We start from the raw sequence: 19442 nt of genomic DNA on the forward strand, positions 1-19442 counted from the left end.
ATAAATGGTCAGTTCTGCCAATGGATGCCAATGGATGGATGTAGAAAGTGGAGGCCCGCCCCCAAAGATCAGTAATGGGCCTTGTGCTTTTTAACTTGTTCATAATTGATCAAGGTGAGCAGTAAGGTAATCCAGTTTGCTACTAAACTGTTCAGGGTCATTAAAACAAGAAAAGGATTTTCTACAATAAAATAAACGGACCTCTCCAAACTGAGTGAATGAGTGACAAAATGGCAAATGTAAATCATTGTAAACAGCCTTAAAGTGAAGTACAAAATCTGAATTTCATGTGCATGCTCATGGCATCCTAGCTGGCAGTGACAAACCTTCAGTTTCTACTCCCAGTTTGCAGCAGTTGTGCAAAGGCAAGTTCCATGCTAGGGACCATTAGGAAGGGAATTGAAAATAAAACTGCCAATAGAATATCATGAAACAAATCTACCGCACAGCCAAATTTGGAATACTGTGTACAGCGGTTCTGGTCATCTCACCTCCCAAAGGATATTGTAGAGTTGGGAAAGGTTCAGGAAACGACAACCAGAATGATCAAGGGGATGGAGAAACTCCTCTGTGTGGAAAGATTAATATACTTGGGGCTTTTTAATTTAGAGAACAGGCAACAGGATAGAAGTACCCTGAAGGGTAGCTCAGTCAGTAGAGCATGAGACTCTTAATCTCAGGGCCGTGGGTTCGAGTCTCACGTTGGGCAAAAGATTCCTGGACTCTACAAATCTGTGATGCTGTGTAGTGTATAAGATTGTGTATGTTGTAGAGAAACCGGTTAGAGAATAAAATCCACCACCACCCCTCAAAACACTAGACCTCATGGTCATCCAGTAGGAAGACAAAAGAAAATAATTATTCACACAGTTCAGCTATGGAACTTACTCCTACAAGGGGTAGTAATAGTTACCAACTACCCTTTTTAAAGAGGATTAGGCAAGCTAATGCATGATCATGTTATCAGTGGCTACTCGCTACGATGGTTAGCTCCACAGTCAGAGGTAGCAATGCTTCTGGATACCAGTTGATGGAAACCTTAGCAGAGGAGAGTGGTCCTGTGCTCAGGTCCTACGTACAGACTTCTCATGGGCACCTGTTTGGCCACTATGAGAGCAAGATGCTGGCCTAGATGGACCACTGACCTCATCCACCTTACGTTCATCCTCCTCCTCCTCATTTTGTTTGTATGCTGCCTTTCCATAGTTAAAACCATGTTCAAGGCAGCTTACAACATGAAAAGATTTACATAATTCCGAACATTTGTTGTTTAGTCATTTAGTCGTGTCTGACTCTTCGTGACCCCATGGACGAGAGCACGCCAGGCACTTCTGTCTTCCACTGCCTCCTGCAGTTTGGTCAAACTCATTTCGGTGATCAGCCTTCTTTATGGTCCAGCTCTCACTTCCATACATCACTAAATTCCAAACATAAAAAGGCATAAAAATAAAACGCATCAGAAAGTACACTGCCAAATTTAAACGATTTCCAAGTAAATCATAATAAGATCTAAAAATAAAGGTGCAAGAACTATCATCAATCCTTTGCACACTGCTGCCCATTGAACACAATGGGGCATATTTCTGAGTAAGCATGAAGTGTAGGCTGCAATCCTAGCCCCAGTTACTTGGGCGCATACCCCCATTGGATTCAATGGGATTTATTTCTGAGTAGACATGGATAGGATTGTGCTGTTTGCGCTACCATTTTTTACAACGCTATTGCTGTGCCCATTAACCTGTCGGGCTTTTCAGAAGGTGGGTGCATAGAAGGGAAGTCGGAGGAATCAAAGGGGAACACTCGAGGACTTCTCAGAGGAACAGCCATCACAATTTTGTTTTCTTTCTGACAAGCAGATGCGCTACACAAAGAAGGTGTCCGTCTGGCCAGTCGCCTTTGCCGGGGGCCTCAGGTACGAGTCCCCAAAGGTGAGCCCGGCAGGCAAAGTGGTGGGCTGGAAGGTCGTGTTCGACCCTAACCGGCCCTTTGCCATCGACATGGCTGGCTTTGCCATCAGCCTCAAGCTGATCCTGGAGAAGCCTCAGGCCACTTTCAAGCTGGACGGAGTGAAAGAAGGTTACCAAGAAACTAGCCTGCTGAAGGATCTGGTTACGATGGATGGATTGGAGCCCAGAGCCGCCAACTGCACAAAGGTTAGCATGGCCTGAATGTTTGCGCAACAGCCTTCCCACCCCACCCCCAACGCCCTGCCATCCGCTTCCACTCTGGAAGGTGCCTCTCATCAGAGATTAGGCAGGCCAAAGGTATATTATGGGGAGCACATCTAGTTCTGTTGTATTGGGCACAGAGCTTCTGGGGTACCACAGATGGTGCCGTAACTATGACAGCCAATGGAAGGTGGGGGGGAGGACCGGATTTAGCGTCACCCACAGGGGTGCCACTGAAATTTGAGACACCAAGGTCTGCCACTGGGTAGGCACCCACTGTCGAGTATTTCCAGCATGTTTTAGCATCTTACTGCAATGAACATTAAAGTTTTACTGATATTTTATGAAATGTCTTATGGCTCAACATTCTGTGACTACAGAGCATGTCTTCATTTGGGGTGTTCCCAAACACTGGGGTTCTGCCAAGCCCTCCGCTCCCCCTCCCTCTTGTGCAAATATGGGGGTTGTTTGGTTACAAAGGGATCAGTGCTCATGGAATTGTTTGTTGGTTTGTTTCATAAAATTTATATCCTGCTTAATTGTAAAAAACAAACAAAACCCACCTCAAAGCAGTTTACAGAAAGATAAGCAATAAAATAAAATTACAAGCCTAATTTAAGTACACAATTAAAAAACTGAAACAGATTAAAATTACTTCAACTCAAATGAATCCCACATTAGTAGGAGTGATTGTTATTTAATTGATTTTGTTTTTTGCGAAATCCTGTTTCGTCTTTTAAAACAGAAGGTTATTGCTTTGTTTTATCTTTTGATTTAATTATTTACTTGGTGTTTTTATCTTATATTTTATTCTGTGAACCGCCCTGAGATCTTGTGACAAAGGGCGGAATATACGTTTAATTCATTAATAGAAAGAGCAGTATCAACATACCCTTCCAACAAGGCTTGCAGCTCCTATCGATGTATACATGTTCCAGAGATTCTTCTGTTCAGACAGAAGTATACTGGGGTACATAGGGTACCATGGTATGGTACCACAGATGTATATGTTCCAGAGGCTTCATGGATGGCTGCCTTGCATATTTGCCAATATTTACTTTCAGGCTCAGCCATGACATCCTAGTAAGGTCACATTCTCTCCATAGGTCTTGGTCTGGCACACGAGGACAGAAAGACCAACACTGGTTAATGAAGGCAAACGCGGATTCACAGATCCAAGGGTGGAGGTGTAATCGGGAAATCACCTTATTCTGTAAGTATTTGCATGCATGGGCATAGCCAAAGGAGGGGCAGGGTGTCAGGAGTTCAGCCTACACTTGAGTAGGACCCTGGCAGAGACACATGCCCAACTGGCATGTTCTCTCCCTCCTGGTCGATTGTTCGGGAGCTTCAAAAGCTTTCTTCTGCCCGAACATCACAGCGACCGATGCCAACCAACACCGGCACACTTAGGGATCCACAGAGTCTTCGCAGCATTGCATGACAGACCTCAGCAACTCAGCATGTTGGCTAATCTACTTTATTTACATATAAACACACACGGAGCACTGCAACATGGCTCCCTCTCTCTCTAGCATCAGACAGCAAAGAGGAAAAGAACAAAGGACAATAGTCCCACTTCACAGAACACAGTAACACAAACATCCTGTCTCCATCACTTCCCACTCAGTGGAGTCAAAACATATACCGTCCTGTGAAATACAAAAATCCCATGACTGCAATCACGGAGCAGGAATTCTAACATAGGGAAGTACAGCTGCCCCACCCTAAATCAATAAAAATACATAGCTAACTAAGGTTCTGCCCCCTCCCTCCCAACAAAAATCCTGGCTACGCCCATGTTTGCGTGTGTCTGTACTTCATTGTGGGCTTGTGAATAGCTCTTCTGAATAACTTACATGTAGGATGCAGAACCTGAAAACATTAAGATATTTCAGTCATCCTAACTATCTTTGACAGCCACATTCACACCATAAATTTAAAGCACTATGATACAGCCATAGCTTCCCTCAAATAATTCTGGGAGCTGTAGTTTGTTAAGGGTGCTGAGAGTTTTTAGGAGACCCCTGTATTCCCCTCACAAAACTCCAGTTCCCAGAGTCCCCTGTGAAGAGGAATTGGCTGTTAAACCACTCTGGGAATTTTTGACCTGGGAAGGAAACAGAGGTCTCCTAACAAAATCTACAACTCTTTAGAGAAAGTCGTGGCAGTTTAAAGTGGTATTCATGGTGCTTTACATGTATGGCATTAATGTGTCCTAACTTACTGGAACTCAGGGCCTTTGCAGATGCCATAATGATTTGTGCTCATGATGATATTTGGGCAATTCTACAGGATCCTACTTCCATGCCCTCTAGCTTCTGCAGAAACCCTGTAATTTTTTAAAAACTGAAAATGTTGCTGGGTTTTTGTTTGTTTTTCATCTCGTCATTGTTGTTCTATAGCACAAGAGTGCCCTTCCAAGTGGTAATGTTGGAGAAGCACTGCAGAACAGTTAATAAAGCAGAATGATCCAGTACAAATGCAGCATTAATGTACCATTTTGGGGACAATGACATATTGCAAAATACACCGCAGGGGAAAAAAACCCAAATTGCCCAGTCTGGAGTGGCCCTGACTCAGCCCATGATAGGAACAACCTCTGGTACAGATTCTTATAAAGTGTTTGGCTGTGTAAATAAGAGTCAGGGCAGTCTCCAGGGCATAGGCAATGGTTAATTTAGTCTTGCAAAGGTTTTCCTTTAGCTATGTATGTCACATAACCACAGTTCATGCCGCAAGGGACCTCCTTGAAATGAATTCTACATCACAGCATTAGGTTCAGCCGGTGGAATGGACTTGGAAGGCAAAGGTAGGGAAGGCTTGATTTCCTTTAATAGTTAAACTTGCCCAAAGGCAAGAATCTGAAACCACCTATATGCAGCACTGCAGCATAAATACTTCTTTGTTCTCCAAAATATTAGCTTCTTTGTGGTTTTTAGGTTTTTTTACAAAAAAAGAAGAGACGATTTGTTGAGAAAATCCTAGTTTAGCTATCTTTGCGAACTGAAACGATAAAGCCCTCTTGGCCCGGACACGACCAAGTTTGCTACCCTCGGGCAGCGCCATCATAGCCTGGCAGAGGTCAGGGACTACAAATCTGATCCTGGCTTCACAGAAAGGACATATTGTAAAGCCTTTGGAGCAGCGTAACAAAGTGAGGGGAATTAGTATCTGCTGACGACTCCGAAACACGGCTTTTCAGGGACTGAGGCTTCTGTTCCGGTTAATTCCAACAGGATTTATGTCAGAGTTTCTGAAAGACGGTGCCCTAATTCTCTGTGCATATAAAAATGGGTTGTTGTCCATCTTGGGCTTGGCTTGTAGATTAAAGAGGGAAAGCAGCGTGGAAAAAAATATGACCTGAATTGGGAGCCAAACTAAATGCTGAGTGTGGAACATAAGAAGTCAGGCTGCTTGTCCATCCAGCCCAATCTTGTCTACTCTGACTGGAATGGCTCCCAGGCAGATTACATTAATGTCACCTGCTCCTTTTAACTTCAGTGCTGGGGTCTGCAGTGGGCTTGCCACAGAAAACAGCAGCCACATGTTTACCTTTTCTCCCTCCAGAACACCTAGTGTGGATGTATTAATCTTATGTATCTTTGTCTATCTCTGTCTACCTCTGTCTATATGCAGATAGAGAAATAGATACAGGTCTAGCTATCTTTATATCTCTTTCTCTCTATCTTTATGCACACATTACCATTTACTTCGGCTCCACTGTGCTCCCACCACTGGTGTGTGAAGCCGAGTACGCGTGATGCTTGCCACAATCCATATCTGTCCTGTAGCTTCTTGAGAATTGCCGCTGTTTGATGGGTTTGCTCTCAGCTTCTGTCTGATTTGAAAACACCAGCCACTGTTAAGGTGTGTGCATTTCAGGTGTCTGTCAAACACGTGCAGATGGCAGCACATGCACGGATGGTGGTTTCATTGAAAAGGAGTTCAGGGCAGGTTGCAGGTGCAGAGAAATGAATCAGGTAATGTGCATCGGGTGAAGACACCCCGGCTCCTCTCTGGTGTGTACAGCAATGTAAACATGTGGTTTATGACACAGCAGAGGGAAGACATCTCCCTGCATTTTATGCCACTAATATGTGAACAGTCTATATATATCTCTCTCCTGTCATGCCAGAATTTTTAGAAACCAAGAAGTATTTTAATTTTTAAATGCGTAATTTGTGAGTTTTGACCCATCACACCAATTACAACAACAACAACAACAATTTATTTATACCCCGCCCATCTGGCTGGGTTTCCCTGGCCACTCAACAGAATTAAAAGCACAACAGAACATCAAACATTAAAAACTTCCCTAAACAGGGCTGCCTTCAGATGTCTTCTAAAAGCGAGATAGTTGTTTACAGTGGTACCTCGGGTTAAGAACTTAATTCGTTCTGGAGGTCTGTTCTTAACCTGAAACTGTTCTTAACCTGAGGTACCACTTTAGCTAATGGGGCCTCCCGCTGCCGCCGCACCACCGCTGCGCGATTTCTGTTCTTCTCCTGAAGGAAAGTTCTTAACCCGAGGTACTATTTCTGGGTTAGCGGAGTCTGTAACCTGAAGCGTCTGTAACCCGAGGTACCACTCTATTTCCTTGACATCTGATGGGAGGGCGTTCCACAGGGCAGGTGCCACTACAGATTCAAAATGGCGTCTGATGTAGAAATGATGGTGAAAGCTGCCACCCCCACCTCAGGAGACCTGATGCTGCGTTTGGCAACGATATCAAGAGGCAGCCAAACCTATGCCCACGGAGGGGGCAAAGTCACACCAAAGTGATGTTCCAGACTTCCATCTTGAATCAAAATGGGGGCAACATCTGAACTTTGACAAAGATCGCTGCCCCCACTTTGTAACCATTGTTCTTTTAATTCTCAGTGACAATATATTGATAGGCATTGAAGCACACAGGGAACGAACAGACAAGCCGTTTTTCAAAATACATGGTAGATACTAATACATTTTCTAGACTGCCTTTCAAATCAAAACGTACTTGCACAACATTCAGTTAAAATAACATTATAAAATATGACCAGGGAAAAAACAGCAACGCCACAGGTAATGCAACATAAAATCACTTCAAATTCAAATCTAAGGATTTTTTTCTTTGAAAAGCAAAGTATTGAATAAATATATATTTATCATTATTCATTCGCCAGGAGCTGGAAAGATAGCAGTGTGGGCACCTGTGAGCTTCCCTGGGGAGAGCTTTCCACAGATGAAGCCCCACCACCACAAAGGCCCTCTGCCTGGTCAACATCTGTCACACTTCATTCAGCAGGAACACCTCAAGAGCTGCCTGTGGAAATGAATGGCCTTAGGGTTCTGTGGATATGGGATAGTACCCATGAAAGATATTTAAAATAATTTTAAAAAAGTTTCTCCCTTCTGTTGCCTTTCTCCTCACCTCCTTTCCATATACCAAACAGTTCTGGATGTTGTTTCAAGTTTTTGAAAATTCATTATTAATTACTGCTACGAAAAGATGAGTGCTTCTCCCTGCATAAGTCATCCTATAGCCCTCTAAAAAAACAACACAAGGAGCAAAAGGCTACCCGTTCCCCATGGCAAATATACCCTATTTCAGAAATACTTTGTTGTTGTCGTTTAGTCATATCCGACTCTTCGTGACCCCATGGACCAGAGCACACCAGGCACTCCTGTCTTCCACTGCTTCCCGCAGTTTGGTTAGACTCATGTTCGTAGCTTTGAGAACACTGTCCAGCCATCTCGTCCTCTGTCGTCCCCTTCTCCTTGTGCCCTCCATCTTTCCCACATCAGGGTCTTTTCCAGGGAGTCTTATCTTCTCATGAGGTGGCCAAAATATTGGAGCCTCAGCTTCACGATCTGTCCTTCCAGTGAGCACTCAGGGCTGATTTCCTTCAGAATGGATAGGTTTGATCTTCTTGCAGTCCATGGGGCTCTCAAGAGTCTCCTCCAGCACCATAATTCAAAAGCATCAATTCTTCAGCGATCAGCCTTCTTTATGGTCCAGCTCTCACTTGTCTTACTTTAAAAAGAAGAAGAAGAAAAAGATTGATTCCTTCCCCATCTCTCTTTGGGTGGTGTATGCTCCCCCTTCTCCAGCACTAAAGTGAAGATCAGTTTGTTCTTTGTAAGCCAGGAACCTACCTGCCATCTACAAAATATTTATACCTACTTCAGAGCTCATCCTGCACTTCATTTTAGACAGATAGACAGACAGACAGATATCAGGAAACTGCAACAAGAACAGGCAAAGTCAGTCCACCACAGACATCTTGGTTTGTACAAAGTCAAGTTTTTCACTTTGTGTGTGTATAGAAATGCTGCTGTTGTTTTTTTCTCTTGCCCCCCCCCCCCCCGCAATTCTCTGCTGCCTCCTGGGCCAATCACACATACACAGATTGCAGTGTCTCATGGAAAAGCTTGATTTAGCCTAGCAACTGTCTGCATCTCTCTAGGGAGATCTTCCTCGCACTTCGGGAACCCCGAGGCTAAATGGTCAATTTGCAAGATGTTCTTCAGCTGTAGGATTGAAAATACTCATTTGTGCTGTTGCAACCCTCAAAAATGCCCTCCAGAAGAATAAAAAAGATGACTGTGGTTGCTTTTTGGGGGGTTATATAATAAGCCCCCACAATAACAAGGAGTGGGGGGGTTGCTTTTCTCCCTCCTTTCTTGCTGTTTTATGCAGCTGCTCTGTCTTCATTCTACATCACTGATGTAAAAAGCTTGTTTCTGCCTGCAGCAAGCATATGTCTTAGCGCTGCCTCCAAGTCGCCAGTTAATTTTCTCTCTCCCCTCCCCTCTCCCGCTTTTCTAGGAGACTGGGTGGCATAAATAACTATCCTTAACCATGAAAGTAAAAGATAGCTGCTTACAATCCTCTTTATAATAGAACTTCTTCGGATCTGGGCAAAAAATGAAATGTTCAAGCACAGGTGTTGTTCCCCCCCCCCACACCTAGCTAAATTCTTCAACCCGATGGGCACCATTTAGCACAGACTTAAGCAAGCTTAACTCCCCTAAAATAAATTGGCTTGAGTATGCTTGGCCCTGCGCTGGATTGTGACAGGCAGAGGGAGGCATCCAAACCTCCTCAAGGGCAAACACTATTGAAATTAATAAAACTGGGGTTCCTACTTGTTTTCTGTGGGTCTTGCATCAGAGCCAGTGTGTTGGAGTGAGGATAGTCATTGATCTGCCTTCCAGGAGACCTGGGTTCAAATCCCTGCTCAGCTGGGCAACTTGGCTGTAACTTTGGATCCATTCCAAATGGTTGGGAAGGAAGTGCAAAGAAGTGTGATGAATGAGGAAATATTCGCTTTGGGTTGTTACACCACTGCCATCTTGAAAAGCCCAAATCCATCTGAATAATCCATTTCCCTTCAGTGCTGTGATAAACTTCCTCCACAATATGTGTATTAGTTTCAATACATATTGAACAATATTGAACAATAGTTTGGTTTCCTGGCTAACTCCATAAAGCTGGAAGAAAGAAGCAGAGCAAATTATAACACTTCAGTCACATCCATCCCATATGTTGAAAGCATTTCTTATATCACTTTAACAGTCATGGCTTCCCCTCAAAGAATGCTGGGAACTGTAGTGACCTTATTATACCTGTCACTTTCTCTCAGCTGAACCTACTTCAAGGGTTGTTGTGAGGATAAGTAAATACTGGAGGGAGACCATTTTTTCTGAAGCCCTGAAGCCCTCGAAGGAAGGATGGAGTGAAAATGTAATTAAAAATAATATTATTACAGCCATGAAATTAGTTCCAAGGTCACTTCGAGCTTGCCTTTCCTAAATGATAGCTCTCCCCCCTGTGTGAGACATTGTTTTTGAAAACGGATCAAAAGAAGTTTCATAAGAATAAGTATAAAAGATGCACGCAATCCAGTTTGGGAGGTGGGAGAGTCAGCTGTTGCAACAATGCGAAACCTTGTAGGCTAAAGTTACCAGACGTCCCCGTTTCCCGGGGACAGTGCCTGGATTTGTGAATAAGTCCCCGGGCAAATTCCATCCCTGGAATGTCCCCGGATTTCATCTAATGTCCCAGGAAATGCAGCAGCGGCAGTCTCAGCAGCCCGGAGCAGTTGTCTCTGGCTGGCTTCAGGAGCTGCTTGGAAGTCTCCATATGATGGTGGTGCAGGGGCTCTAAAATGCAGCTTCTAGGCTGCCTCCACCTTCCCTGACCCCAGCAACTAAGCTGTGAAGGGAGGCTTCATGCTGCCTATCAGCACAGCCTACCAACTACTTGCATGCAAGCAGGAGTGGGGCATGGATCTCTCAGCTGTGAAGGGAGGCCTCACACAGCCTATCAGAGCTTGCATGCAAGCAGCCGGAGGCAGGGATCTCTCAGTTAGGCAACGGGAAGCCTCCCTTCCCAGCTGAGGGATCCCCGCCCCCTCCTGCTTGCATGCAAGTAGGAATGGGATTGGGGCTGCTCTGATGGGAAGGGAGGCATCGCGGTGCCCAAGCCTTGCCACCGCCACTCTTGGCCCTCCTTCTCCGCCTTCCATGCACAACGCACCACGCATCGCTTCCCTACCACCACCACCACCGAAGAACCAACAACTCAGGGGCTGCGCAGGCTCATGGAAAAAAGAGATAGAAGCCTCGGAGGAAGGGGAAATTTGGTGGTTGAGGTCAAGGTGGTGGCCGCCCCTCTGCCACCGCCTTCTCTGCAGCATCAACGTCCTGAACATGTAGTATTTATTTGATTGATTGATTGATTGATTGAAGTGTCCCTGGATTCATTGGGGAAAAAATCTGGTAACCTTATCGTAAGCAGAGATTCTACTGCGTTGATGCAAGGTGTTCTTTGACAATGATCTGGTTGACTATGTCCTAAGACACGCTGAGTACCTATGCACATTTCTTTAAAAATCCCTCCTCCCCTGTTTGTTTTGCAGGTAGCAGCTGTTCTCATCTCTACACTTGCTCAGCAGCAAACTGATGCAGCAATGAAGAATAACATCCTACTTGTGTTCATAGCTACCAGCTTCCCACGTCCCGAAAGCCATGAAAGAAAGACAGAAAGACTGAAAGGAAGGGAATGTGGAACTCCAAGTCCAGTTGCTTTGTACAATGGCCATTCATCTTGCAGCTAGGAGAAATTGTTTCTACGTTTGTATTTATTTCTTGAAGGACTTTTAAAAAATATAAATGTGTGTGTACTTGTGCGTGCGCATGCATGCGCACGCACACACACCCCTTCCAGGGCAAGGGAAGAAGAACCAGGCTTTCACTCTGGACAAAGCTCTTTCTGGTAACTTCACATCCTGATTTTTGAAGCTCTGCGTTGTGAAGCAATGGGATGAGGGCTTCTGCAAATCTGCTCCATGCCACAGCAGTTCAAAAGGAGGCCGTCCCTGCAATGGGAACAATGGAATATGCCAACATCACTTTGGGGGAAGAGAAGCCCTCAGAGTAGCTTAAAGCCTCATTCAATCTGAGGGGTTTGCCCCCCAGAAGAATGCGGTAGGGCAGTTCATGCTTGGAGGTACATGTGGTTCATTCTTTGGCTTTGTTGAGTTCTGCATCAGTTCCCTTTACAGTGGTACCTCTGGTTAAATATGCTTGAGGTTACAGACGCTTCAGGTTACAGACTTCGCTAACCCAGAAATAGTACCTCGGGTTAAGAACTTTGCTTCAGGACGAGAACAGAAATCACGCTGCGGCGGCGTGGCGGCAGCAGGAGGCCCCATTAGCTAAAGTGGTGCTTCAGGTTAAGAACAGTTTCAGGTTAAGAACAGACCTCCAGAACGAATTAAGTACTTAACCTGAGGTACCACTGTATATAAGATCCAAAGTGACACACATGGTTCCAGCCATCTCCAGTTCCTCTTGGATCGGAATGGTAAACTGAGCTAGAAAGTGGGTCCATTGAACCCAAGAGCCTCATTGTTCCAGTTTGCATGTCACAGTAAACCATAGGTAATGGTTTGCTGTGAATGCACAAAGGGGGCTGTTTCTCCTCCCCACTAGTGTATGAAGAAAACAAACCATGATCCCTTGTTTAGTGCTATATCTGAACCAGGGAGGATGGCTTGGTTTGCTGCAACAAACCATGATCAGTAAGCCAAGAAGAAGCCTTGGGTACAGAGCATGATTTATTGGGAGTGAAACAAACCATGGTCCTTGGTTCAGATGTAATGCTAAGCCAGTGAATGTGCTTTGTTTCCTGTCACTGAAAGCTGGGAGGGGCAAACTGGCTAAGACCAGCATGTGCACAGGAAACTATTAACTATGGTTTACCATGATGTGTGAATGACACCATTGTCTAAAACTTATCAGGATGAAATCCTTGTGTGCGGTATTATTTGGCTAAATCCTTTCCACAAGAGAAGATGTTCTGAATCCAGCGCTTCTCTCCCCTTCTCCAAGTGGGTGAAATCCTGGCTAATAGATAGGCAGTGGCTTCATGAAATTCCGTGGCTGGGAGTGGGATACTGCAACAGGTGGACTTTTGGTTAGATACAGCTGGTCAGTTCTTCTATTCTTGTGGCTTTGTAGAACTATTACACATTCTGGAACTGTCGGTGCACTTGCATGATCAAACTCAACTCATTTCCTGTCCGGACAGCTATGAACTCCAACAAAACCAACATGTTTGGAGTGAGCAGAGAGTGTTCAGCCATACTGAGCCATTGACTCCAAGCTTTAAATACATGTGATGGTGGCAAAAAAAAATGCAGCATCACCCAGAAACAAGACTTGGAACCACAGGGGAGGGAAATGACTACTGAAAACAGAAATATTCATCCATTATGAGTGTTAAAGGGAAACAAAAGCACCTACAAGTAATTTCTTATATTTGTAATTGGAAAAGTATTGTCAGCACATCAGTAAGGTTTGGGGCCAGTGTAGAATCAAAGAAACAAAGAATCGATGGACCCAAATACCTGAAAAGGTAGAATGACATGATAGCACAAATGTTTGTTTCTGTGGTGGGCTGTGCTCACAAAAGCCCACTGCTGGTGTTTTTACATATGTGTGGAAATTCTCACACCCAAGAATTAGAAGGACACTTTTTTTAGCAACTGAGCCACCCCTAAAAATGATTCAGAAATGGCAGAATACCTATTTGTTTCTTAGCTTGTTTGTAACATGGGTCTTTTCTGCCTATGCCATTTATATCAACCTGGGTCGCCTGGTGTGTTTTATGGAAAATATACTTCCCCACTCCCCCCCCCTCTGCTCTTCTGAATCTCAATAGGGAATAACCAATTTTATACTCTCCGTTGAAATGTCATATATATTTCATGCTCGCTGCATTACAGGAGGGGGGGGAGAAGTGGTGTCTTAAATTAGCAAAATAATTAGAAGCACAGTAATGAGGAAAGTATAATTTAAAGGAGAAAGAGGCTATGTGGGAGTTAAGGTTGGCAGGAAAGGTTTGTCAAGCTTTTCGATTCCCTTGCCAGCTGCTGCTTCTGTGGGAAATCATGGAGGTCACCTCATTATAGAACAAAGAGAATCCTGGGAAATCTCAGAGAACATTAGCTGTAGAAAATATTTGAAGACTGGGGACTAGGGCCCATACTGAACCTCTAGCATTAAGACCAAGCCACTTTTGTTCTTTTCACTGAGAGAAGGATGAGGTCCAACTGAGAAGAGAAATTATATGAACTTGGCACCTCTTTAAGGTGTGTTTTTTCTTCCTGTCAGGTCTACTGCTGTGCTTTTGAGGGCCAATTTATATGTGGGGAAGCTATACAATGTTGCATCAAGCAAGTGACCCCACACTACGCAGGGCATTTCCCCCATCACTTTCCTTGTTGCAAATAGTCCAGTTTGGGAGCAAGGCTGGAAGATTGGGCTTGTCATGCAAGATCTCCAAATACACTTTAAATGCACAACATGAATTTTGTGGCATACGATTGAATCCCATCTTGAAACTCCTGATAATCTGGAATCTCCCCCCCCCCCCGGATGTCTTTTTTTATTCTTTTGCCAAAATTGCAATAGCTTTGCTCAATAACAACCTTTAGCAGGGGCAGGGAAGGAACTGATCCAGACTGCCCCAGTGGCCTCCCAACCCCCCAACCTAATTTTCCAGGGGTGGTGGCGGCAGCACTTCTGAAGAGAAGAAAAGAGTGCACAACGTTAAGTGGGCACAGCAGTTTAAATCCCCATCATGGTCAGTGCAATGCCACCCGGGATGCAAATCACCTCCTCCTTGCTCAAAAGATGAACAGTTTCCATCCCCCATCATCCAATTATTCAAGCTTCACCTATCATTGCGTTGTGTGCAGGAATAGTTTAAAACTTTGCTGTAACCCTTTCAAGCCCCTACTGTGGCTCCCCAGTAAAGAGAGCCAGCGTGGTGTAGTGGTTAAGAACGGTAGACTCGTAATCTGGTGAACCGGGTTCGCGTCTCCGCTCCTCCACATGCAGCTGCTGGGTGACCTTGGGCTAGTCACACTTCTCTGATGTCTCTCAGCCCCACTCACCTCACCGAGTGTTTGTTGTGGGGGAGGAAGGGAAAGGAGAATGTTAGCCGCTTTGAGACTCCTTCGGGTAGTGATAAAGCGGGGTATCAAATCCAAACCCTTCTTCTCCTCTTCTTCTGAGCTCAAGCTTGCAGGCAATAGAGGAAGGAAGGGCAGTCATGGTTAATGGTGGTAGAAAGACCCCCTTTCTAAATGTGACCAGGTTTTCCACTGTGGTTGCCAACTTTTTTTTTACTGGCCTGCAGCTATGACTTTAAGAGCAGCTTGATATGCAAAAAGAAAAAGAAAAAAGTAGCAGCAATCTTATTCTTTTAAAATCATACCAGGGAAAGCTTCATCAGTTAAATATCTGTGTGTCACGTTGTTGCTAGCAACAAGAGTTGGGTAACTACATTGCATATCCTGTGCCTTCTTATCTGCTCCTAAGCATGCTTAGTCAGGTCAAGCCCCATTGAGTTGGATAGGACTCACTTCCTAGCTGGTATGCACAGAAGTGTCACTGCCATCTAGGAACCTAGGAACCAAACAAACGCCTGTGTTGCAAAGAGAACATCAGCAATATCTAAGCAACATGATGACCATGTACATACGCAATAGACAATCTTTATAGAATTCCTTCAAACCATAATAAGTACAAAATGAAATCTGTTAGTAGCAGTGACTACATTATTATATGAGCACTGTTCCACAGCATTTGATATTTTCATTTATATGCATTCATTTGAAATAAGATGGGGTATGTACTCTTTTTCATTACTGTTTGTATTATAGTTTATAATTTTTGTAAAGTGATATGTCATGCAGGTCATCGTCTGTAAAATTTTATTTTCAGTTTATGAAGTAATTCTATATCCTCCCACCACGCTGATGAAGAATTCTACGAAACAGTAGTCAATATCCGGAATCACTGTTCAGTGTTGGGCCTCATATTTGCTGAATACACAAAGCTTCACAGCTTGTCTTTCATCGTACAAAGTCTGGTGGTACCTTGCTTCATTTAAAGATTTTCAGAGACTTTTAGACTAAAGATTTCATTTTGTACTTATTATGGTTTGAAGGAATTCTATAAAGATTGTCTATTGCGTATGTACATAGTCATCGTGTTATCTAGGAACTAGCAGCAGTCTCTGGCTGTCACAGGCCATTCTGGTAAAATACACGCCTTACTTTGCAAAGGTCTCAGCCCCTGCATTTCCACACATGGTTGGAAAGATTCCTGTCTGAATCTCCAGAGAGCCACTTCCTGTTAGACTAGATGAGCCAGCACCAGCTTCCTGCTTCTTGGGGACTATTTGCCTAGCCAGAGGCTACTGAAACAAAAATGCAGAAAGTGGAATGTTGGTAGGATTGTGTGTGAAGAGTGTGAAGTAGAGCTTTCAGGAAGGACTTCAGGATTCCTGTCAAGAATGGCTCTCCAGATGTTGTGGGACTACAACTCCCATCGTGCCTGGCCATTGGCCAAGCTGGCTGGGAGTTGGGATTCAGAAACATCTGGTGTGTTGCAGGTTCCCTGCTCCTGATGGCAGCCTTCTGTTGAGCCACAGATCGAAGAAGGACATAGCTTGAGGGCATGCCTTTGAAATGTTCTGGCAGCTGGATAAATAGCTTCCAAAGGTCCCACTTTATACAGAGCCCTCACCTGCGTTGCATATGTGGAGAGACAGGCCAGCTTCCAGAAAATGAAAATAAATGGGACAGCGTTTGTGGCATCTTTGGCCTTGCCTTGTGATGAGGAGATGTAATTGACCAGCAGAACTGTATGAGGTAAGGTCGCATCCAAACCATACAATTAAAACCCTGTTATACTACTTTAACAGCCATGGCTTCTTCCCAGAGACTCATGGGAACTGTAGTTACATTAGAATATAAAACAAGCCTCCTGGATCAAGCCAATGGCTCATCTAGAGAGCCAATATGGTGTAGTGGTTAAGAGCGGTAGTCTCGTAATCTGGGGAACCGGGTTCGCGTCTCCGCTCCTCCACATGCAGCTGCTGGGTGACCTTGGGCCAGTCACACTTCTCTGAAGTCTCTCGGCCCCACTCACCTCACAGAGTGTTTGTTGTGGGGTAGAAGGGAAAGGAGAACGTTAGCAGCTTTGAGACTCCTTAAAGGGAGTGAAAGGCGGGATATCAAATCCAAACTCCTCCTTCTTCTAGTCCAACATTTTATTCTCACAGTAGCCAACCGGGACCACCAAACAGCATTCAGAAGCTTTGCTGCCCCTGTACGTAGTTTGTTAAGGGATGCTGAAAATTGTAGCTCTATGAGGGGTCTTCTAACAACTCGCAGCACGCTTTTCAAGGGTTCTTTGGGGGAATACATGGCAGCTGAAGTGGTATAAGAGTGTTTTAAATATATGGTATAGGTGTGACCTTGTAACAGGTATGCTATAGACCAGCAGAAGGATGCTTTCAGAACTAACAGAGAAAGGTCCTTTGAGAAGAGTGAGTTGTTTGTAAAGAGCTGTGAAGAAAGGCTTCAAGCAGGCTTTGTGGCATCTCATTGGGACCAGTGGTGTAGTCCTTGAATTTCATGAATGACATTAACCTTCTGTATTGTCAAAGCAAAAATGAAAACAACCGCGGTGTTAACAAGAGAAAGAGAGGAAATGTCAACGAAGCCGTTTTGTGATGTCTGTTTATGATGGTGGGCACTTGGCTATTATTAAACATGCTATGAAAACAGCACATGGAGATAACTTGTATCAAGGGCGGACTTTGGTAATCTTTTGCAATATGGCACCCTGTGCGAGGCCAAAATTTGGCGCCTCCAAATGGATCTTTTTCAATGATGGATGTTCTTAATTTTGCACCCTCTCAGCTTGGTGCCCTGTGCAGGGGCTGCCCACACTGCCCAAAATCAGACGCTGCTGATAACTCATCTTCCCTTCAGTAAAGAGGCTTTTCAAAGGAGAACTTCCACTGGTGGTGATGTCAGGGCAAGACTTTGGGGGCAGAATCTAGGTCCCACCCATCAGGTGACATCCAAATTGCAGCAGAACTTGCCTACCACATTTTGAAGTATATAGTGCACATTACTACCTAAAGAAGGAGGCTCATGTAAGACCTTTCATCTCAGAGTCTAAAATGGCTTAATTAGACCACTGGCCGTTTCCAATAAAAGCTTTATTTCTAAGAGAGAACACTGTAGATAGTGCTTATAGTATTTGCTTTGTTTTACAATGTTAGGAAAACACATTTATAGCAAGCAGGCATGCCTTCCATAGACAGGAAAGTCCCGAAAGGAACTTGTGAAGTGCCTCTCAAGGTCATGTACCCAGTTTCAACTAACACTCCAGAGATACACACTCTCTGTCTAGGCCTCTCTAGTTCTCCGTCAATTCCAACTGCACACTGGAGTTCATAGAACTTGGAAGGGACCCTGAGGATCATCTAGTCCAACCCCCTGCAATGCAGGAAACTCAGCTAAAGCATCCATAACAGAAGGCCATCCGACCTCTGTTTGAAAACCTCGAAGGAAGGAGAGTCCACCACTTCTCGTGGGAGTCTGTTCCACTGCTGTACAGCTCTTACTGTCAGAAAGCTTTTTCTGTATGTTTAGTCGGAATGTCCTTTCTTGAAACTTGAAGCCATTGGTTCGAGTCCTACCCTCCAGAGCAGAAGAAAAGGTTATCTACCAGGGGTCCTCAAACTTTTGAAATGTGGCCAGTTCACTGTCCCCCCAGACACTGTTGGGGGCCGGACTATGGTTTGAAAAAAATATGAACGAATTCCTATGCACACTGCACATATTTTATTTGTAGTACACACACAAAATAGGGAAAACAATACAATATTTAAAATGAAGAACGATTTTAATCAACATAAACTTATAAGTATTTCAATGGGGGGGGATATGAGAGAGAGAGGAGAGTGACCGAGTAAGAGGGAGGAAAGGAAAGGAAAGAGGCGCCGCCTTAGGCAGCGGCAGCGGCAGAATCCGGCTGCTCCTCCCTCAGTGCCCTCCAGCGAGAGACCAGGCGCCCTAGGCCCGGCTGAGGCTGTGGCGACGGCCGCTGCACCTTTGCACTACATTTGCATTTCCACAGGCCTTCCTTGGCAGCAGCGGCTCCTCCGGGCTCAGCTCCAGGCCCGGCTGGTCCATGGGCCGGTCCCTCTGCCTTCAGACCCGCTTCGCCTGGCAACTGAGGAGGAGGAGTGTGTGTGAAGAAGGAGAAGCCAGTCAGGGAGGGGGGGATTGCGGCCGCCGCTGAACCGGTGGTCCCTTCCCAGCGGTTTGAGGGAGCTGCCACTAACTCTGGCAGCGTCTGGCTCTCTCACTCACTCACTCTCTCTCTCTCTCACACACACACACCTCCCTGGTGCGCCTGGGATCACAATGCGATTGATGGGCAGCCAAGTGGGATGGGGCTGGAGAGTGTGGTCTGAGGAGAAGCTGGAAGGGATTGGACCCAGCTGTTGGCTGTTTATTGAGGATCCATTCTGATTTGTTTTCAGGGAGAGTATATGATGTTGCTTCGTTATCTCACACTTTCCAGTCACTTTTGTTACCACAAATGTATTTCTCTCTCTCTTTTTAAAAGGTTTGTCACAGAAGAGCACCAAATATTTAATTGCACAACCTAAATTTGCCAGTACTTGACTGAATCCCATCAGGAAACAGCTCCAGTGTGGAAGTTGCACAGTTTCCATGCATTCTTTTCACAAACCAGTGGCACTGGTTTCATATTTACAGAATTATAGCCATAGCTGTCAACTTCCCCCTTTTCTTGCGAGGAATCCTATTCGGAATAAGGGAATGTCCTTTTTAAAAAGGGGAAAGTTGAAAGCCATTGCAAGTTGGGCTCTTTATGTGGTCAACCTGT

The 19442-nt window shown here is 44.8% G+C and overlaps 1 protein-coding gene across 2 annotated transcripts in view; it reads left to right on the top strand.

Annotated features, from left to right (window-relative positions):
- LOC310760537 (galactosylgalactosylxylosylprotein 3-beta-glucuronosyltransferase 1-like) overlaps nt 1-17301 on the top strand; it is a 72500-nt gene extending 55199 nt beyond the window's left edge. For both annotated transcript variants that reach the window (XM_083609258.1, XM_083609259.1), the window contains 4 exons: nt 1857-2153; nt 3275-3381; nt 11075-16525; nt 16774-17301. In XM_083609258.1, coding sequence (XP_083465384.1) covers nt 1857-2153; nt 3275-3361 — 384 coding nt within the window. In that variant the 3' untranslated portion in view covers nt 3362-3381; nt 11075-16525; nt 16774-17301. The remainder of the gene's footprint in view (nt 1-1856; nt 2154-3274; nt 3382-11074; nt 16526-16773) is intronic.
- The last annotated feature ends 2141 nt before the right edge of the window (nt 17302-19442 follow it).

Source organism: Podarcis filfolensis, assembly GCF_964270895.1.
Source record: "Podarcis filfolensis genome assembly, chromosome: 4".
Classification (NCBI taxonomy): Eukaryota; Metazoa; Chordata; class Lepidosauria; order Squamata; family Lacertidae; genus Podarcis; species Podarcis filfolensis.